This window comes from Alexandromys fortis, unplaced genomic scaffold (genome assembly GCF_014885135.2).
Source record: "Alexandromys fortis isolate MF-2015 unplaced genomic scaffold, M_Fortis_MF-2015_v1.1 scaffold_9, whole genome shotgun sequence".
NCBI lineage: Eukaryota > Metazoa > Chordata > Mammalia > Rodentia > Cricetidae > Alexandromys > Alexandromys fortis.
The window spans coordinates 20,602,070-20,615,189 of record NW_026067892.1 but is presented as its reverse complement, the minus strand read 5'-3'; the positions used below and the strand labels follow the sequence as shown (position 1 = coordinate 20,615,189).

The 13,120-nt window shown below is 50.2% G+C and overlaps 1 protein-coding gene across 2 annotated transcripts in view; it reads left to right on the top strand.

The window, feature by feature from the left end:
- Positions 1 to 9,835, top strand: part of Micu1 (mitochondrial calcium uptake 1) — a 141,276-nt gene extending 131,441 nt beyond the window's left edge. For both annotated transcript variants that reach the window (XM_050140015.1, XM_050140016.1), the window contains exons 11-12: positions 8,100 to 8,189; positions 8,942 to 9,835. In XM_050140015.1, coding sequence (XP_049995972.1) covers positions 8,100 to 8,189; positions 8,942 to 9,099 — 248 coding nt within the window. In that variant the 3' untranslated portion in view covers positions 9,100 to 9,835. The remainder of the gene's footprint in view (positions 1 to 8,099; positions 8,190 to 8,941) is intronic.
- Positions 9,836 to 13,120: the final 3,285 nt, after the last annotated feature.

The following is a 13,120-nucleotide window of genomic DNA, read 5'->3' as shown; positions in this document are numbered from 1 at the left end:
TTCCCACAATTTCTCCTTCAACCTCTGCACACACACACACAGAGGGAGGGGGGAGAAAGAGAGAGAGAATAAAAAAGTTTTAGGAGCTGGAGAATAGCTCAGTAATGAGAAGTGCTTAGAGATCTCATGGGGAACATGGGTTTGAATCCCAGTACCCATATTAAGGGACTCACCACTGTCCACAGCTCCAAAGGGATCTGGTGCCTCTGGCCTCAGAACACACACACACACACACACACACACACACACACACACACACATGCACATACTTGGAAATTAGATCCTGTCACACTGCTTCTTGACAACTTCAAGATTTACTGTCGGGGGCTAGAGAGATGGCTCAGTGGTGCCTGCTCTTCCAAAGGCCCTGAGTTCAATTCCCGGCAACCACATGGTGGCTCACAACCATCTGGAATGAGGTCTGGTGTCCTCTTCTGGCCTGCAGACATACACACAGACAGAATATTGTATACATAATAAATAAATAAATAAATATTAAAAAAAAAGATTTACTGTCATTAGCAGCCTATGAAGGTGAGCAGAGTCTGTCAGGCCGTGTCAACCCGATGAATTTTAACCTACCTACAGCCAGTTCAGTCTTGAGTGTTAGGCGTCACTGAAGCAAGAGGCGGAGTCCAACAAGGATATTGTTATATAAAGAAGGCGCCTTCTGCAGATTGAGGATAGAATAAAGGAGGAACACGTTCAGCAAATCACAGCCGTCTTTCCCATGGAATGCGCACTCTACAGCTGTTATAGGATGCTGTTTGCATTCTGGGAGGGAATTCTCTCTCAGTCAAGGTGCTGGATGAGCTGAGCACAGCACTGTTTGCTGTGTTGCCGCTTCATGGAAAAGGGGGAAGAGGAAGAGGAAATCTTTGATGTGCATGTGTCTGAGGTGCTGCTGGCTGCCTCGGTACTGAGGACACTACTGCACACATCTGAGAGCCAGACCCCACTCTACACCATTTGAACTTTGAAGTAGGTGAATGTATTCCCTAATCAGAAATCATTTTCTGACCAGGCATAGTGGCTCACACCTCTGATTGCAGAACTCAGAAGGCTGAGGCAGGAGGATCCAGGAATTTGAGGATAGGCTGGCAAGACCCTGTCTCAGTGTGTGCTGGAGGTTGAGGGAGTATGGCCTTGAGACAAGAGCTGGCGTGTTAGGTACCCTTACAAGGAGTACCTGACTGGCCTCTAATGAAATCCCTCCCAGGGTTTGCCCCCGCCCTGCACCATATGCGCCAGCTCTCGAGTTAGGCCTTCGCACCCTTGCTGCTTCCCGTACTTCATTCACACTGACCCCTCCATCCCACCGTACATCACTCGCTCTCCCGTGTGCAAAAATTGAAAGCATTCTGCCTTGGCACTTGTTTTGAGTTCACATACAAAATACACCCACCTCCTCCAAATACACAGCGCTTCATCGTGCTTCATGTGGGTTCTCCATCTTAATAGTGTACGTGCTGTCCCCGTCTAGATTAGGACTGTCCTCTAGTGTGTCAGCTGAAAACCTTGACTGCCTAATGGTGCTCTTAGACACGCTTGTCTGAAGCCAGGCGTGGTGGTAGAATATGCCTATAGTTCCAGGACTCGGAAGGCTAAGGCAGGCAGCTCATGGAGCCCAGCAGTTAGAGAACAGACCGGCAACACATCTATAATGTGTGTGTGTGTGTGTGTGTGTGTGCGCGCGCGCGCGTATATGTGTGTGTGTGTGTGTGTGTGTGTGTGTGTGTGTATACACAAAAAAACAGGGGCTGGAGAGATTCCTCAGTGGTTAAGAGCATTAACTGTTCTTCCAGAGGACCTGGGTTCAATTCCCAGAACCCACATGGCAGCTCACAACTGTCTGTAACTCCAAGATCTGACACCCTCACATAGGCATATATGCAGGCAAAACACCAATGCACATAAAATAAAAATAAATATATTTTCAAAAAAACAACTCTTGCCATTTTTAGGTAAGATGTGATAGGATTTTCAATGAAGCTAAACACAACACTAGACAATGTAATAAAACTTACAACTTAGTTAGGCTGAACCAGTTTAAGCAAAGGACCCATTGAGGCAGTCATCTGAGATGATGGCACTTGGGATTCAGAAAACCAAACTGCAGCTGTCCTTGGTAGCACATACTGTTAAGGAGCAGGACCAACGGTGTCCCACAGAGGTACCAGCAGCTCTTATGGCTAAGATGCCGCCCTGCTCCTTCCTCCTTCCTCCTTTGTTGGCGCTCCTAAACACCATCCTTCCCCACACCTTGTCCCCAAATCATGTTGTAAAGTGAGTAGTAGAGCTGCCGGAGAGTGTCTGGAAGATGTTAAAAAAAAAAAAAAAAAAAAGGACGCGTGCAAGAAAGGCTCCTCCCGTGTAGCGAACCTTCACAGGGCTGAGGCAGCACCTCCTCCCCTACTCGACCTTGGCGCCCACAGGCCGGCTTTTCATTTTCTCCCCTGCAGTCCTGTAGGGCCTGACTAATCATGTGAACAACTCAGGACACCATTGAAACCTCTCGGTCACCTTTCCGCACACCTTTGTAGGGGGGTGAGACGAGCGTCCTTGTCCAGGCCACCGTTGTGATTTTACTTTTCATGAGGCTGTTGTTTCATACCCTGTTGAGCTGTCCCTTCAGTTGTGACGTGCATTCCAAGGGCACGGCTAGCGACCCTCACTGCAGAGAAGGTCGGATCTGCGGTTGGCGGGAATACCGCCTCCCCCCAGTCCTGGCTAGCACTCATCCCTGACAGAAGGCACTGACAATGCCCTAACATGGCTTTTCTGTTTTCTGGACTCTGTCCCTTTAGAGTGACAGAGTTGGGAAGGACCGGGTACTGTCCAGGTAAGAGGTCAAATGTGTGTAGAGAAAGAGCGGTAGGATGATCTTCCACCCAGCGGCCACTTGCTTTGTGACCCTGGAGAGTCACCTCAGTTCCCTGGTTCTCTGCACCTTGTCACCTCTGCAGTCTCTTCTGGCTCGCGGATTCTCTGGGTCCGTGTGGATGTGTGAGTTTTGTCACTCCAGAGCTCCCCTAGGAGGCCGTTGTGTGGTTAATTATGTGTAACCTAATTTCTGACACATTCTTGTAGCACATGACGTAGTATGGACTTCTGTCCCCAACGGAGTTATCCACACACAGACCACACCAGGCACAGCGTGGGTCCTTCCTGGAGTGGTCAGAACAGATGGTACCAGATTTTTTTTTTAATTTATTTCTTGAGACAGGGTTTCTCTGTGTAGCCTCAGTTCTGCTAGAACTCACTTTGTAGACCAGGCTGGACTTGAGCTCACAGAGATCCTCCTGCCTCTGCCTCCTGAGTACTAGGATGGCAGTGGTACCAGATTTTGCGTTTCAGAATTCTACCGATTCTCCCTCATCCCAATCTTAAGTGGACATGGGCCCCTGGGAAGATTATTAGAAGTGTCAAAGGTGATCCTAGGCAACCTAAGCCCTCTCTTTCTTCTGGGACCTTCATTTCCATATGGGCAGATGAGCAACTGGACTCCCAGCACCTCAGCATCATTCCATGGCTCAAGGGGGAAGTGTTTCCTCTGTTCTAACACCAAAGTAACCAGCACAGAAGACTTCTGTGACCTCAAAAAAATATGGGGGCCAGGCGTAGTGGTACATGCCTTTAATCTCAGCACTCAGGAGGCATAGGCAGATGGATATCCATGAATTCAGGCCAGCCTGGTCTACATAGCAAGTTTCAGGCTAACTGGGACTACACAGTGAAACTCTGTCTGGAGAAACAAAAATAAAAATGTGTAGGGATTTCTCCAGCAGCACACAAGCAATGAGTTCTACTTGAACCCACTCCCCCAGTTTCATTTTGATGTGCCTACCTAGAGCTAGGTCAGATCCTTCTGGTTGAGGCCTCCACCCCCAGAGACTGACCCTGGCCTTCAGACACTAACTAGTACAGCCTTCCTTACCAAGCCTCTGCCCAGCTAGTTCCTAGTTTGACAGGGCTCAGCTGACTCATGAGAGGGACTCAAAGGACTCGGGCAAGCACAAAGGTTATTGGTTTGTTTCCGATGCGGAGAGGTCGAGGAGGAGCAGAGAGCTTCTGTGCCTTCCCACCATCCTCCAGGAACCCCCATGTGACAGCAGTCCGGAAGCTCTCCAAACGCTGTGCTCTGAGAGTCTTAGGGGGCTTCGTTACACAGGCATGAGTGAATGACTCAGTAGCCACTGGGGACCAGCTCAGTGGGTTAGGGGGCATAGCTAGAAAATCCCTACAAGACTTGGTCTTTCCTGTGACCAGCGTCCATCTTGAAACTACCCATATGCTATTGGCACCAGTCATCTCTTTGACACACACGATGCCCCACTTGGGCAGTAGCAAGGATACTAGCTCTTATGTCAAAAAACTTGAAAAACTGTCTTAGTCACTTGTCTCATCTGTGTGGCAGAATACCTGTCGAAAGACACTTAAGAGGCTGGAGGGATGGCCAGTGAGTAATATCACTTGCTGTGCATGCAAAAGGACCTGGATTATAAATTGGCTGGGCATGGCCAGGCATACACCTGCAACCCCAGAACTTTGGGGGCCAGAGACAGGACGATTGCTGGGGCTTGCTGGCCACCAGCTTAGCTCCAGGTTCCTGAGAGGCCTGGCCTCGATGGAGCAGAACATTCAGCATCGTGACGTCACCCTCTGCATGGACCACAGTCACACGCACGCAAAATGAAAGCAGGGAGAGGGAGGTGGGACTTGACTTTGGCTAAGCTTGAAGGTACAGTCTATCACGGCAGGGAAGGTGTGGCTGCGTGGAAGGCATGGTGGCTCCATGGAAGGCGTGGTGGTGGCAGGGAAGGCGTGGCAGCAGGAGCTTGGGCTAGCATTGGCTCCACCATCAGGAAGCAGAGGGTAGATATTTGTGTTCAGCTCACTTTCTCCTTTTTCTTTAGTCCAGGACCCCAGCCCAGGGGGTTATACTGACTACATTTGGGATGGACCTTTTCATCTCAAAAGTAACATCCTCACAGACATGCGCAGGGGTTTGTTTCCATGGTGATTCTAAATATCAGCAGGTTGCCAATGGAAATTAGTGATCACAAGAGGCCAAGTATGTATTTCAGAATCACAGTCACCAAATAGGGGAAGCCAAGAGTGCAGTAGCAATAGCAGACAGACCCAGGAAAGTTAAGGTCCGCGCGGGGGAGGGGGAAGTTCTCCTCACTGTGGTTTAATTAGTGTGATTCAGACAGGCTGAAAACAGTGTGAATGAGCCTGCTCTCTACAGCAGCTGCCAAGCACTTGGCTTGTGATCTGCTGTCATCCCACTTGTCCCAAGAGCTCCCAACTTGACAGCTCACCGGCGAGTTGGTTTGTTCTGTCCTGTTGTGATTCATACCCTGGGGGCCTCTCCAAGGATCCTGTGCTGTGAAAAGGGCACCCCAGCAAGACTGTGCCCATCCCCGGGAGCCACAGTGCCTTAGCCCAGAAGTACGCAGACCATTAGCGCCCCCTCGAGGTGGGATGGGGCATGATCTATGACCGCCCTGCGAGGGGTAGCCTTTGTAAGGAAATGTTCTGGCTGCAGCCTCCGGGAGACCCTATTCTCCAAGCACTTAATACCAGCCTAATGAGCTGCGTGATGGAAATTGTCAAGAGCTCTCGCTGACATCCTGGGATACTGCTTGCTGGTTTATTAGAGCAGAGTGCTGTCTGCATGAGAGAAAGACAAGTCTTAGAACAACAAGATTGGCGAGGCATTCTACCCTGAGAGAACGGAAGGCAGTTGTCAGAGCAGATGAAACACGAGACTGAGGTAAAGTGCAGAAAGTGGTACGGCCCGCAGAAAGCACACTCCAGCACACGAGGTTCTCGGGCCCCTCGCAGGACTCCTCTGTGGCCGTGGAGGGAGGTGCAGTGGGTAACAGTGTTTGAGAACACCCGCTCTCATCCCGTTCTCCCTGAGCGATATCCCAAAGTCAAACCTTAGGAGATCTCCCCACCAGCTTTTGTCATTTGAGCTCCCTTGGCCGTTCCTAGTCTCCTTACAAACTGCCTTTCGACCTCCTCTTCCTCTTCCCCCTGCTCTTTCTTGTCTTCCTCCTCATCTTCCTCCCTCTTCTCCATTCAGTTGAGTTAGCAGCCATCAGTTCTCCCTGCAAGACTCAGTTTCTCAAGCTTGGCACTGTACTTCTGACCAGCCCCAACACATGGCACATGAAAACTTACCACAGATGCTTCTGCCTAAATCTTTTTGTTCCAAAAAACATCGGCCTCCTTTACTCTAAGTCACAGGCTGGGAACAAGGGTGATCTCAACCATGGCCAAAGAGGGAGACACTGGTGCTTCCCACCTTCCTGAACAGCCCTTTACCCCCTTGAGCTTGAAGTTTTGAATGCGGAGGCAAAGCCATGCAAGAGCCTAAGCTGTTTCCAGATACTTCCACCCCATTCGTCACCCTCACACCCTAAAATAAACACCAATAAGACGCCCCTGTGTGCCAAGCAACCTCAACAGCCCCCTTGTGGCATCGTCTGATTTTGAATATGGGAGAAGTAAACCCTAAACTGTCAAGCAACTCCGTCAGGGTGGAGCCACACAGAAAACCCTGTCTCAGTGACACCTTGCTCAGCTCTGCCCCACCATGGTATCTGTGTCTGCTGACCTTGGGGCCAGGGTGCTGGATGTATGTGGAGGTGACAGATGCTAATTGAGAAAGCAAACTGGTGAGAGGAACTGATGTTGACATCTGAAATAACAGAGGACACAGATGCCATTGCTGGTCCACAGGCTGCTTTGGAGTCTAAGCTAATGGCTGCACAAGTTAGTCCATACACAGAACTCCGTCCTTTTCGTTTTTCTTATTCTTACTTTGTTTTTATGTATGTGAATGTTTTGCTTGCAAGTATATATGGGTATCTTGTATATGCCTGGTGCATAACGAAGTCAGAAGAAGGCTTCTGATGCCCTGGGACTAGAGCACGGATGCTTGGGAACCACCATATGGATGCTGAGACTCAGACCCAGGTCCTCGTCAAGAGAAGTACGTGCTCTTAACCACGGAGCCGTCTCTCCAACCCCTTCTCTTTTCATCAAGTTTCACTTCACTTTGGGGTTGACCCGTAGGCAGTAATGTGATTGATAACCACAGGTAGGCCAAGAGAGAGGGATGACAGCGGAAATTGCCTACTTCTTCCTGGCTTGTCTTTCCTGGGAAACCAATTCCATATGATTGCTGTATTTCATCGTAAATGTCAGGGAAGGAAAATGGCAAGAGAAGAGAGCTTCTCTACTGAGGTTAAAAAAAAAAATGGTATGTTGGTCTGGTGAGGCCGAATGCCCTGCTTCTCCAGGACTACAGCTAAGAGAAGGGTATAGCGGAAACAGTGTCTTTTTGTGTAGCTCAGTTAGCCTTGGACTCTGTTTCTCCTGCTCAGCTCCTGAGTGCTGGGGTCCTGTACCACATGCTCAGAATCAGGAGTCCTTTGTTTACTTCATGCCTCTAACACGTAGCAGCAACACAAAAGAAAAGACCCTGAAGGTCAGGCAGTGGTGGTGCACACCTTTAATCCCAGCACTTGGGAGGCAGATCTCTGTGAGTTCGAGGCCAGCCTGTCTACAGAGTGAGTTCTAAGACAGCCAGAGCTACACAAAGAAACCCTGTCTCAAAAAAACAAAAATAAAAAAGTAGACTCTAAGGTATAAGGGTATGGAGTCTTGGATAAAAATTCAATTCTCATTTTCTTTCTTATTTTCTTTCTCTCTTTTTCTTTTAATTCCTTATTGCTGGACATTGAGACTCAAGCCCAGGCCTGGCACATGCTGCCCAGGTGCTCCGTCACTGTGCACACACACGGTCCACTTGGATAGTTCGAGGCTGTCTCAGTGCCCTGACATGGTCTTGAGCTTTGGTTTTGGATTTGACACAGGTTCTCACTGTATAGCCCTGCCGCCCTCAGATTCTTGACTCTTCTTCCTCACCAGCTGCAATCACAGATGTGCACCCCCACAGATGACCTCATTTCCTCAAATATGACCTCAATACAGTCGCCAAGTTTTGCGTGGGTTAGCCCCCATCTGGAGAAAGGAGAGTGGAGGTATCTATCAGAGCTAACCGAGCATCTTTCTCCCCTCAGTGACCATGCAGCAGGTGGCCAGGACAGTGGCAAAGGTGGAGCTCTCAGACCACGTGTGTGACGTGGTGTTTGCACTCTTTGACTGCGACGGTGAGTGGGGTCCTGTGGGGGGTGGAGGGTGAGCCGGGCCTCGCTGTATTCCCAGACCCGGTTTATAACGGGACTGTTGTCTATGCAGCAGCTTGGCCTTGGCCCCGTGAGCTTGAAGATACCACCCTGGGCCCCAGTTTGTGTTTTCCACTTCTTTGGGTTTTTCTAGTTTTTGTTTTGTTTTGTCATGTTGAGATGGGATCTCATTATGTAACAACAACAACAAAATAGAGAGAGAGAGAGAGAGAGAGAGAGAGAGAGAGAGAGAGAGAGAGAGAGAGAGAGTGTGTCAGATTCTGCTTGGGGAGGACCTTTAAGCCCAGGGTCAATGCTAAGCAGAGTAGAATGGCCAGGCAAAGGGCAGCAGCAACACCTTCCAGATGTCGACACCCCGAGAGGTCCTAATGCCTTGCTACTTGAATTCTCCAGCAACCACACAGCTCCCCTGCACCCCAGCATCCTCTGTCTGCACCATGGTAGCACTTACCCCACCACTGATGTCCCCGTGTCTCTCCTGCAACCTGGGAGTGTTCCCTGGACCAACACACAAAGCTCATGCATCCCTGTCCTCACACAGGACCTGACTTCTGCTCTAGTCTCGGTGTCAGTGACTGGAAGGACAGAGCAGCTCACCCTAAGCCAAGACATGAACTTGGCTGAATGTGTGCTGGGCTGCAGGGTCCGCGGGGTGTGAGGGATGGGATTTTCTCCCGGAGTTTCTACTTACACCTCTGTTTTTCCTCACCCTCCAGGCAATGGGGAGCTGAGCAATAAGGAGTTTGTTTCCATCATGAAGCAGCGGCTGATGAGAGGCCTGGAGAAGCCCAAGGACATGGGTTTCACCCGGCTCATGCAGGCTATGTGGAAATGTGCCCAAGAAACTGCCTGGGACTTTGCTCTGCCCAAATAGGGTCCCACTGCCTGCACCCTAGCACCTGGACCCCTGGAGCGGCCCTTCATGCTGCTGCTGCTGCTGCTGCTTCTGGGAGTAGTGCCCCCCATCTTTCTGGGAGTAGTGCCCCCCATCTTTCTGGGAGTGACCTCTGGGCTCAGCAGGCTTCCCTCTTCACCCTTCCCTGACCCAGTCAGTTGCTACTAGACTTCAAGTTGGCTGCCAGATCAAAGGTTTTTAAAAACATGGACAAGTCTTCAAAGTGGAGACTTTAACTCCTTCAACTAGTGCCCTATGGATAAAGAATGCAGGGAGACCTCCGGATACCCACCAGCCCTGGAAAGCACCCCCCCCCCCCTCCAGGCTGTCTCACTGTGGGTTTATCTTAAGAACATCCCCTGCTCTTCTTCCTCCTGCTGTTCCTAAACTGCAAGTTTGAAAATACTCTGGCGGGCAAGAGGAAGTCTGTGAGAAATGATAATGAAGGCGACCCTGGTGCCCCGAGCTGGCAGGAGGCCTGGTTGGAGGATCTGTGTCAGACACAGCAGCTCCAGGAAGACCTTGCGCTCCCAGCAGAATTCCAGAGTCAAAGGAGCTGCCTCATGGTCCTCAGTGCCCTCATTTCCCTCCAAGGCTCCCAGTGTCACTTTCCCTCTCTATGGGCTTGCAGAGCCCAGACCTGGCTCAGCCAATCCTCCCTGGCTAAAACACTCATAAAATATCCCTTTAATTATACCAGTTTGCAGTAAATATCCCCAAGAATTCTCGCGTCCTTTCTTTTGGGCCTCTCCTCTGGCCCTTTGTTTTGTCCCAATGTGGTAGACCCCATTCTCCTCACCAGAGGCTGTGGCAGCTTGAAACAGGGACACAAAGTGAGGGTACTTGTCATTAGGTGACTTTGTGCCTGCCCAGTTGGAGTAATGTTTCATTTGGAACTGGAATTCACAGTCCCTGACAAGAAATCTCCCTGGGGCTAGACTCTGAGCATCCGATTGGTGGGCCTGCATTTTCAGAACCCTGGCAACATTGGCCTCTGCTAGATTCAGCTCTACCACTATGTGTATTGTTGGAGCCGGTCATTCCCTGTTTGTTCCCTCAGCTGTTAAAGGGCAGGTTGAGCTGAATGGACCCTCAGATCCTTCCCATGAGCCTCTGTTTCAGCTCTGCCTCAGTGTGGCCCTCCACCCTAACTCAGAACATGGCCAGAGGTCATGGGGCAGCAAGAAGGCTGACAGCTCTGTCTTCACCTGCACAGGAGAGCAGAAGGTGGCATTTCCTCCAGGGCCTCCCTTCCAGGAGGCCAGGTTGGCTCTCCACTGAGTCCGCTGCTTCCTGCCTCTTAGGCGCCCTGTTCTCTCCACTCTGCCTGGAGTCTAAGTACAGGCCTTACAGTGCTGGTTGCTCTTGGCCTGGGGCATCATGCAATGTGAGCCCAGAATCCATGTTCACCCTTCCCATAGTCCCATTCTCCAGAAGTCCATCCACGACCTCAGTGGGGGCATTCATTTCTCCCCACAAGAAGAGCCCTTCAGGGGAGCAGCTGGGCTTCCTTAACCTGAGGTTCAGTGTGATCCAGGGAAATGAGAGATCCTAGAGACGGTTGCTAAGCAAAGGGGATTTGAGAATGTGCCAGTTTTTAAGAATCAAAATTTTAATTGCTTCTAGTACCCCACCTACTTTCAGCTATGGCTGAAGCTCATACTTTAGAAAAAGGAAAGACTTGGACAATGGCTGCTGCCACGTGGAGTAGGAGGGGCTTCATGGTCCCAGGAGCTGATGCTGAGACTATGCACCCTCTGCAAGCCTTGCATAGACCAAGCCCATGGGAACCATGAGACGAGCCAGACTGGCTCAGCTGTGGGCTTCCACTGCCACCTGCTGGCAAAATGGCTCAGTGCAAAAAGTCTCTAGCTTGCCTGCAGGGGTTGGCTGGCACCAGGCAGGGCAGAAAGAACCATGAAGAAAGGACGCGGTTACAGCTGAGAGAAGGAGAGGCTTTAGTGTATTGGTCTCTGGCTTTAGAACATGAATAGTGATAGGTAAGCGTGTATTGTTTACACTATTCTACGTGACCTTCGCTGATCAGCTGCATCGAGCAAGGTCTTGGAGGGGCGTGCATCCTAGAGAGAAAAACAGGAAGAAGCGACAGGTTCCTGAGTACAGAGAAGCAGGCTGGCTGGCCCTCTGATCCCAGCCTGTACATTCCCAGCAGGCCTGCAGAAGACGGGGGACTTGGGTTTGTTTGGTTGTTGTTGCTTCCAATATACTTATGAGGAGTCTATTTAAATAGACTGGGTGGTTTTTGTTTGTTTGGGGGGTGGGTTTTTTGTTTGTCTGTTTGGTTGGTTGGTTGGTTTTGGTTTTTCATGATAGAGTTTCTCTGTGTAACAGCCCTAGCTGCCCTGGAACTAGCTCTTGTAGCCCAGGCTGGCCTCAAGCTCACAGAGCTCTGCCTGCCTCTGCATTCCCAGAGCTCACCCCTGAATTTTTTTTAAATATTTATTTATTATGTATATAACATTCTGCCTCCATGTATGCCCACATACCAGAGGAGGGCGCCAGACCTCTTTACAGATGGTTGTGAACCACCATGTGGTTGCTGGGAATTGAACTCAGAACCTTTGGAAGAGCAGGCAATGCTCTTAACCACTGAGCCATCTCTCCAGCCCCACCCCTGAATTTTTTAATTTATTTTTATTTTGTATACATATTGGTGTTTTACCTGCAAGTATGTATGCGGGAATCAGATCCCCTGGAACAGGAGTTACAGACAGCTCTAAGATGTCATGTGGGTGCTGGGAATCGAACCCTGGTCCACTCAAAGAGCAGCCAGTGCTCTTAACCGCTGAGTCATTTCTCCAGCCCCCAGCCCCGCATTTTTGAATGCGATTTTTCTTGAGATGTATTAAGTGGGCTTCAGTGGGATCCACAGTGAACCCTAAGTCCCCCTAGAAGCCTGTATCAGGCTGCAGAGCTGGAAGGAAGTTAACGGACTTAAAAGGTGAGGTCAGAGGTGTGTGACTGGAGGAGGGGCAAGCGTGGAGCATGGAACTTGGAGGACAGCAAGGTTGTCAGTCACTCAGGATAGGACCAGACTTGTGATTGGTTAGCACAGTGTTGCGGTTGCTCCTCATGGCCCCGCAAAGCTGAGAGAAGAGGCGGGATTAGGCAGAAGGTGAGCCATTTTTCAGAAAGTAGAGGTTGGGGATGGATAGGTGGCTCAGCAGTTAAGAGCATTTGTTCTCGAAGAAGATCCAGGTTCTGTTCCCAGCCAGTACATGGCAGCTGTCTGGAACCAGAGTTCCAGGGGATCTGAAGCCATCTTGAATAATAACAGCACCAGGCATGCACATGGTACACACATAAATATTTAAAAAAGAGAATATGAAGATGCCTGCAGGGCATCAAGAGGGAAGGATCTCGTAGGTAGGCCATGTATAAGGGTCCAAACCCAGGAAAGGGAGCAAGAACAGAGCTCTGGCTTAGGAGTCTCCCCAAAAATGATACACTCCCAATTTCAAGGCCACTCATCCATTAACACACGAATTCCCCGGGGTCTGTTTCCATCTGTGAAGTGCTGGTAGCTGCTCTGTGTCACCCTCAAGAGAAGCCTGGACAGAGGTTGAAGCAAAAGGATTTTGAATTTAAAAATAATTACATATGACAGACCAGCCAAGGGACAGGCCAAGTTTGGTAGAAATATGACTACCGACCTGGAGAGACATCACTGGGAACCTTCATCTGGTGATGGATGGAGATAGAGACAGAGACCCACACTGGAGCACTGGACTGAGCTCCCAAGGTCCCAATGAGAAGCAGATGGAGGGAGAACACGAGCAAGGATGTCAGGACCACGTGGGGTGCACCCACCCACTGAGACAGTGGGGCTGATCTATTGGGAGCTCACCAAAGCCAGCTGGACTGTGACTGGAACAGCATGGGATAAAACCGGACTCTCTGATCATGGCGAACAATGAGGACTGATGAGAAGCCAAGGTCAATGGCAAGGGGTTTTGATCCTACTTCATGTTCTGGCTTG